This window comes from Phaethon aethereus (assembly GCF_964289735.1).
Source record: "Phaethon aethereus genome assembly, chromosome: W".
Lineage (NCBI taxonomy): Eukaryota > Metazoa > Chordata > Aves > Phaethontiformes > Phaethontidae > Phaethon > Phaethon aethereus.
The window spans coordinates 15,059,699-15,068,504 of NC_138581.1; the positions used below are offsets into that span (position 1 = coordinate 15,059,699).

At 40.0% G+C, this 8,806-nt stretch overlaps 1 protein-coding gene across 1 annotated transcript; it reads left to right on the plus strand.

Moving 5' to 3' along the window:
• On the plus strand, window positions 1–6,651 carry LOC309415245 (hydroxymethylglutaryl-CoA synthase, cytoplasmic-like; the record flags this gene model as incomplete). Its single annotated transcript, XM_082012710.1, has 9 exons — window positions 1–448; window positions 803–928; window positions 1,444–1,608; window positions 2,340–2,508; window positions 2,619–2,789; window positions 4,321–4,427; window positions 5,581–5,706; window positions 5,991–6,154; window positions 6,559–6,651. The coding sequence occupies 9 exons, from the start codon at window positions 1–3 to the stop codon at window positions 6,649–6,651; spliced, it is 1,569 nt and encodes a 522-aa protein (XP_081868836.1).
• Between the last annotated feature and the right edge of the window lie 2,155 nt (window positions 6,652–8,806).

Consider the following 8,806-nt stretch of genomic DNA (forward strand, 5'->3'; position numbering starts at 1 on the left):
ATGCCTGGGTCTCTTCCAGTGAATGCTGAATCTTGCTGGCCCAAAGATGTGGGAATTGTTGCACTGGAAATATATTTTCCCTCTCAGTACGTTGACCAAACAGAGCTGGAGAAGTATGATGGTGTGGATGCTGGCAAATACACCATTGGGTTAGGCCAGTCAAAGATGGGGTTCTGCTCTGACCGGGAGGATATCAATTCTCTCTGTTTGACTGTGGTTCAGAAGCTCATGGAGAGGAACAACCTTTCCTATGATTGTATTGGGAGATTAGAAGTTGGAACGGAGACAATAATTGATAAATCAAAATCTGTAAAGACTGTCCTGATGCAACTTTTTGAAGAATCTGGTAATACGGACGTAGAAGGAATTGACACCGTGAATGCATGCTATGGAGGCACCGCTGCTCTTTTTAATGCTATTAATTGGATTGAGTCCAGTTCTTGGGATGGTAAGTTCAGGGTAATTTCTTGAAAAGTTGCGTCAGTCTCTTTTTGAGTAGTCTGCGATGCAATTAGTGTTGATGTTTAACCATATAAAACCCAGAGGGTAAACTCTTGTATGCTTCTGAAGTCTTTTTCTTAAATGCTCTGGGCATTTGCCACTATTTCAGTTACATGCAAAAACATAATGACACTGATAATCATCACTGGTCTTTGCCTGTAAATTTTGGTGGCTGCAAGGATTGAAGAGCCCTTTAATCCTGGAGTTATCACCTCTATAACCAAAGTCTAAAAATTGCTGATGGATATTAAAATGTGCTAGATTCTTGGCTACTTTTCATACTTATTTCTGTTTTTTGCAGGACGCTATGCACTTGTTGTTGCTGGAGACATAGCTGTGTATGCCACTGGAAATGCCAGGCCAACAGGTGGAGCTGGTGCTGTTGCTATGCTAGTTGGTCTAAATGCTCCGTTAATTTTTGAGAGAGGTTAGTTCTGTGAGAAAACAAACACTGTTCAACCAGATACTGGATCTGTTCTGAAGCCCATCACCTGTTTTTGTGGGTTGCTGGAGGGCTGGATTAATTCCCACTAATGTCAGAAATTGTACTTTGTGTCCTCTTGTTCTGGGCTAACTTGGGCAAAGTCCTGTTATAGGAAGCATCAAGAAACAACTAGAGATGCTTCTATCTGTTTTTCCCTTGGGGATTCTCCAATAAAATTGACAGAGTGGACTAGAGCTGAATAACACAGCACTCTACTTCCAAGGTGAAATGATGAAAATCATGTTATTTGTGTTTGTCATGCTCAGTCTTACTGTACTTGAGTAACAGGTGATTGAGAACTGTATGAAACATTACCTTAAAGGGCCTGAAGTGCTATGAAAACCTGCTTGACTTAGGCCAAATATTACTTGTTTTCCATGTGTTAAGCAATGTGTTCAAACTGACTCAAAGCAGCTGAACAAAGTAGCTTTCAACTTTTGTCAATTTCTCTTAATCAGGCTTGCGTGGAACCCACATGCAGCATGCGTATGACTTCTATAAACCAGATATGGTCTCTGAATATCCTGTAGTTGATGGTAAACTATCTATACAGTGCTACCTCAGTGCATTAGATCGCTGCTATACTGTCTATCGCAACAAAATCCATGCTCAGTGGCAAAAGGGTATGTAGCCCCATGTGATATTGCAAGATCTGGCAAATATTATAATGTGTAGCTACACAGACAATGTATTTTCAAGTTTTAGAATCCAACTTAAAGACTAGTACATGGTCCCTTTCTTTGTGTTTTCAGTTGTCTCAGAACACATAATGTTTGCACTCTACCATAAAGAAATGTCTTATTTCTGTTTTGGTATGGCTAAGTACCTGATAGTCAATAAGCAGTAGTCTCTACAAGCTTTTGTTGGTGTAATGTATATCTTGCTTAAGTGTGTTGTTCCCTTCTCTACCAAGGCTCTTAAGATACTGAGGTTAATGTTTACATGTTGTTAAAGGATACTGTTTGTTTTTTTTTTTTTCCCCCCCATATGTTTAGTAATTGCTTCACCCATATTAAGAAGCATAGGCTTGAAGATTAGATAGTTAGATGAAGTAGATTATTTCTTATTTCAAAATACTGGGTAGAAATACTGAGATTCTGTTAAGCTTATAAATTTTTCTTCTAGAAGAAAAAGGGCAAGCATTGCTAGCTGTTGCACAAGATCAGTAAAACTAATTTTTAAATAGAAGGAGCAGCAGTGTGTTTAAATAAACTTGCTGGCAATAGTTAGTCTTATGGTTGTCTTTTGTATGCTGATGTGTTATGACTGGTATCCTGCCATCCCCCTATTTTATTTTAATACTTGAAGTGAGTAATGAACATAAGTTGTAACACAACACTTCTGCCACTTTCAGAGGGGACAGACAGACATTTCACCTTGAATGACTTTGGATTCATGGTCTTTCATTCTCCCTACTGTAAACTGGTACAGAAATCTGTGGCTAGACTGCTGCTGAATGACTTTCTCGGTGACCAGAACCTAGAAACAGCAAATGGTGTTTTTAGTGGTTTGGAAGCTTTCAGGTAAGAATGACTGCTGTCTTCCTTATTCAGATAATCTTAACTTGTTAAATATCCAAGATGATTTTCCTTGCTGCCATTTTAGTAACTGTTTCTGAACCTTTTTTTAATAGGGATGTAAAACTTGAAGAGACATATTTTGACAGAGATGTGGAAAAAGCTTTTATGAAAGCCAGTGCAGAGCTTTTCAATCAGAAAACCAAAGCTTCGTTACTTCTATCCAATCTGAATGGAAATATGTATACCCCTTCAGTCTATGGTTGCCTTGCCTCTCTTCTAGCCCAGTAAGCATAAAATTGGAAGAAGTCATAGCTTTTTATATGTAAGCGAATAAAAGGGGTTTTGTTTCAGAAAGTGCTTTTACAAAAGGCTATCTAGCAAACCTTTTCCTACTAGATTGCCTTAAGTAGCAAGACTAAAGTTAGAAAACTATTCTGCGTACACAATTGGGTCAAGTGACAGGTGGATTCAAAATTTCTGTCAGAAGCTGATCTGAAACAGCAGCTTAATGCCTTCCAAAGTAAGATCTTATTTGTAAGGTGGTATATCTTTTCCCAGCCTCAACACACACACGCATACACACCCCCAAACACCCCAGCAGAAAAGAGAATCTGAATGCATTCTCTGTTCCACTATAATCACAGAATGGTTTGGGTTGGAAGAGACCTTTAAAAGTCATCTAGTCTACTGCCATGGGAAGGGACACCTTCCACTAGATCAGGTTGCTCAAAGCACCATCCAACCTGGCCTTGAACACTTCCAGGGATGGGGCATCCACAACTTCTCTGGGCAACCTGTGCCAGTGCCTCCACCACCCTCACAGTAAAGAATTTCTTCATAATATCTAATCTAAAGCTATCCTCTTCCAATTTAAAACAGTTACCCCTCATCTCCTATCACTACACTCCCTGATAAAGAGTCCCTCCTCATCTTTCCTGTAGGCCCCCTTTAAGTACTGGAAGGCTGCAATAAGGTCTCCCTGGAGCCTTCTCTTCTCCAGGCTGAACAACTCCAACTCTCTCAGCCTGTCCTCATAGGAGAGGTGTTCCATCCCTCTGATCACTTTTGTGGCCCTCCTCTGGACCTGCTGCAACAGGTCCATGTCTTTCCTGTGCTGAGGGCTCCAGAGCTGGACGTAGTGCTCCAGAGCTGGACGTAGTACTCCAGGTGGGGTCTCACCAGAATGGAGTAGAGGGGCAGAATCACCTGCTTCGACCTGCTGGCCACACTGCTTTGGATGCAGCCCAGGCTACAGTTGGCCTTCTGGGCTGTGAGTGTACACTGCTGGCTCATTCAGTTTTTCATGCACTAATACCCCCAAGTCCTCCTCAGGGCTGCCCTCAATCCACTCATCGCCCAGCAATAATAAGCAAAGCCAATTTAAATTAGTATTTACTCAATAAATTGTTGGGTTTGTTTGTTTTTTTCAATGACAGAGTTTTACAAAATCATGTTAAGGTTAATTTAAACCAGTCCTCTTGGGTTCTTTTTTTCTTTATTGTGACTTTGCATTCTAAGATGTGATGCTTCATTTTAGACTTTAGGATGAAAATTGGCTGCCTTCTAGAGAAACATATTCTGGGCATTTCTTTGTTTTCTTTTGCTTAGGTAGCTTTGAAAATTATTTTGTAACAGCAGTGTTAAATCCTGTTTTTAAAAGTCATAATTTATGCATTTAGCACACTAAATGTGTATTGTAGTCAATATAATTTTGCTGGCTGCTTTTTCTAAGCTAGCTGTGCTTTCTAGTTATTCAAAATTGGCACCTTGGCTTAATTCTCACTTTAAAAAAAAAACCTGTCACTTGATTTGCAGGTATTCCCCAGAGCAGCTCGCAGGACAGAGAATTAGTGTGTTCTCATATGGCTCTGGTTTTGCTGCTACACTGTATTCTATCAGAGTTACACAGGATGCCACTCCTGGTGAGTGAAAGGAAGAGATGTTGATTAACTCCCTTGCACGGCTCACCTCTAAATGCTTTGTTATGCCCACCAGCATAAGTAAACCTGCAGAACAATGCTTAATGACAGTAGTGTTAAACTGAAGATGTTCCAGCTCCAGGGAATGTTTTAAGTGTCTCTTTGGGCAAATATATAACATTCTACAAATGCTTGAAGCGTTTTGCTTTGAGTAATTTGGAATATTTTTTATATGAGTAAAACTTTAGCTTCTCTAATGCAAAATATCTTGAATGGGCTTGAAATGCTAACATGATAGTGTGCCGTTCTTGGCACTGGTGTTACCTTATATAGAATTTTATAGAATCTTTGGATTGGAAGGGACCTTTAAGGTCATCTAGTCCAACCCCCCTGCAATGAGCAGGGACATCTTCAACTAGATCAGGTTGCTCAGAGCCCTGTCCAACCTGACCTGGGATGTTTCCAGGGATGGGGCATCTACCACCTCTCTGGGCAACCTGTGCCAGTGTTTCACCACCCTCATTGTGAAAAATTTTCCTTATGTCTAGTCTAAATGTACCCTCTTTTAGTTTAAAACCATTACCCCTTGTCCTATCATAACAGGCCCTTCTAAAAAGTCTGTCCCCATCTTTCTTATAAGCCCCCTTTAAGTACTGGAAGGCTGCAATAAGGTCTCCCTGGAGCCTTCTCTTCTCCCGGCTGAACAACCCCAGCTCCCTCAGCCTTTTCTTATAGGAGAGGTGCTTCATCTCTCTGATCACTTTTGTGGCCTTCCTCTGGACCTGTTGCAACAGGTCCGTGTCTTTCCTTGCTGAGGGCTCCAGAGCTGGACGTAGTACTCCAGGTGGGGTCTCACCAGAGTGGACTGGAGGGACAGAATCCCCTCCCTTGACCTGCTGGCCACGCTTCTTTTGATGCAGCCCAGGCTATGGTTGGCCTTCTGGGCTGCCGGTGCACATTGCTGGCTTGTGTCCTCCTTGGCAGGTCTGCTCTTCATCCCCCAGCCTGTATTGATACTGGGGGTTGCCCTGACCCAGGTGTAGGACCTTGTACTTGGCCTTGTTGAACCTCATGAGGTTCACAGAGGCCCATTCCTCGAGCTTGTCCAGGTCCCTCTGGATGGCATACCATCCAACATGATGGTTTTATATTGTAGGTTCTGCACTGGACAAAATAACTGCCAGCCTTTCTGATCTCAAAACAAGACTTGACTCAAGAAAATGCATTGCACCTGATGTCTTTGCTGAAAACATGAAGATTAGACAGGAAACACATAACTTGGGTAAGAATGTCATAAATATAAATCCTAGTCCTACAGCACTCATCACTTAATTTGCATGACTTAAATGATTGAGGTGTAAAATAAAGGAAATGGCTAACTCTTTCTACTTCTGAATAGCTTGTAAAGTGCTTTTTCTATAGCTTGTGTTCATTGGCCCAGTATGGTTGAAATGAAAATGCAGACTTGGTTTTCCTGTCTTATTACTTCCAAATTGCAAAGGCCTGTGTTGTATAAAACTCTCACCAGGAACCAACCAACAGTATGTTATTGGCTTTTTTTTACAGCCAACTATATTCCACAGTCTTCAGTAGAAGAGCTCTTTGAAGGAACGTGGTACCTTGTGTGTGTGGATGAAAAACGCAGAAGAACTTATGCACGCCGTCCACTCATGGGTTATGGACCTCTGGAGGCAGGAGTTGAAGTTGTCCACCCAGACATTGTTCATGAGGTGAACACTCAGCACTCTTTAGTTTGATATAAATGGTGGAACAGTTCATGTGTTTGACTTGGCATGTGCACATATGTTAGAAGAGGAAGTGGTTTAACAAGTTATATCAAGTACTTTATTAAAATATGTAACATATAAGCCAGAAGTAAAAAAAATGAGCACGGTATTTAAAAAAACACATTTCGTCATAACAAGAACAAAACTGCGCAAGAATGAAACAAGAACAGACTGTCTCTTTTCAGTCAGTTTGCATGAAGCACAACAGATTTGAATGACTTAAGACCAAGCTGTCTAGTGTAGCATGAATGTTGTTTGAGAGTTGGACTAGCCATGAAGTATGAATGTTTGTGAACTAGAAGACCGTATTTAATGCTTTGTTTTGTGTGTGTGTCCCCCCTTCTTAGCAGATCCCAAGCCCTGCTAAGAAAGCATCAAGAATCCCTGCAACAACAGAATCTGAAGGCGTTACTGTTGCCATTTCCAATGGGGAGCATTAAGATATCTCTGTGAGGTGGGAAATGAAAAAAGATGCGAGGATAGGGTGAGAGAGGGAAAGGATTGCAGTAGTACCAAAACTTCAGTGTACAGTAGTACTTCATTAGAGCATGGAAAAACTGTTTAAACTCCTTGAAAAGATTTTTTTGTAATATGGTGTGCTGATACTTATAGTATTTTCAGAACACTAAAATTGTGAATATACTAGAGATGGAGGAACTTGCCGGGGGCTTTGTGGATTCCTTAACATGTATGAATTTAATTGCTGCATAGTAGCTGTAATCTATTACAAGGTCTTTGTACATAGAAAAAAAAAAAGTATCTTCTACTTGCTTTTTCCATATAAAATGACTTGAAACCTACACTGTTAGCTTTTCTACTTGTACTCAAAAGTGGGTGGCAAAATAGTCCAAGCTTTTAATGTTAGGGTTTTCAGTGCCTTGACAGTAAGCAGTCAATCTTTTTTGAATACTGGCCTTGTCTTTCCCTTTATCACCTTCTCTTTCTTCTCACAGTCTACCTCCCATCACACCATTGCTTTGGGAAAGGTATAGAACCAAGTGACATTCATTACTGGAATAGAATCTCTCTCTCCTGTCAAAATGACTGGATCAAGAATGGCTAGACTGACAGGTGTGGGTTTTTGGGTGGTTTTTTTTTTTTCTTCCAAGAAACTGTGACCTACTGTGTTAGGAGGAATTACATAGTAACTAACATCCATATTACCTGTTTTATAGCTGCATTATAAATCACAGCAGTCTGTGAGGAAAGAGGAACAAGAAGGGAGGTAGTAGTTTTTTCTTCTAAAGAACAAAAATGGTATATTTATTGGGTTCATTGATTTGTCACCTTTCAGGATTGTTTAACTGTAACAGAGGTATTTAAGGCAGCAGAATTTTCAAATGCAGCTTCTGGATATTATGAAGCTGTTTTAATTGGCAAACTAAGGAAGGGAGGAAGATCACTTTGGAACTCTGGCCTCTCGCTATTCTTTATATAATACATTTCTAAGACTGTTTCTAACTTTGAATTTGGCTTGTACTTTGAAGTCCTTCTCACTATTGGTCATGTTGTAGGAGTCCTGTCCTGTCCCTGTCCTGTTGTTGTGTCCCTGTCCCATCCCCCCCACAAGCTAAAAGCTATCCATTTTGCAAGTGGTAGATATACAGTGCTAATGAGGCATCCATTCTGGTAGATTTTTAAAGCCCAGTTTGGAAATGAACTATGACATGAACCTTGTAAGCTTGTAATATATTTAAATTGAGCTAATGTACAAAATGAAGTTTTGTTGAATTTTATTTCTTTGTTAATTCTACAAAGCTACATTTTCTAGTAGCAAAAAAAAAATTTGCTTAAATTACAGTTTTCTTGTGTGTGCAATGAAGTGTTTATGTCACTCACTAGGATTTGATAACACTGTATTTGTACAGTCAACCCTTGGTAAAATAGTTGTTTATCATAAATTGATGTATGCTAATCTGTTCTGCTGAAAATGATGGAGCAATGATGCATGAAGACAGTGTTTGCAAGTATTTTTTGTTTAGGTTGCCCTTGTAAAACTACTTTGTATCAGAAACAAACAAAAAAAAAAAGCCATGGAACAAAGTCCATTGCTGGCAGTGGACAATCCAAGAAGTGAGCTACTAACACAAAAAACTAACCACAGGGACCTCACTTTCTGTGAGGCCGATACTTTATTAAAATAGTTTGAGATACTTGAAACCTGTTAAAGTAGTGCTGACTTGTTGGGTTTTCAGGATGCGTTTTTCTTTAACAGGAAAGAAAGAGGAAACTGTCCCTGTGGAAAACCTGAAGTTGTGGGTTCACAATCTGTGTGGACCTTCTGGATCTTTCTTCTTAATATCATTCCATTACAAAAGTGGAAAGAAAGGGTTGCTTAGGCTGGTGGGAAATGGTTATTTCAGGAATGTGTTTCAAGATAGCTTAAATGTTTTCAGATGGAAACTGTTTATAGTGGAGGAATTCATTCCCAGCTTATGAAATACAATTCATCTTATTACTGTCTTATGAAAGATGGTATTGGTTTTATTCCCTTTTCACAAAAATTGTGAAAGGGGATTGGTTCTTGCCTTATACTTCTGAGCTTCACTGAGTCCAGATTCCCATGGGTGGCTCTTCAGAGTCATTCTGTTGCTC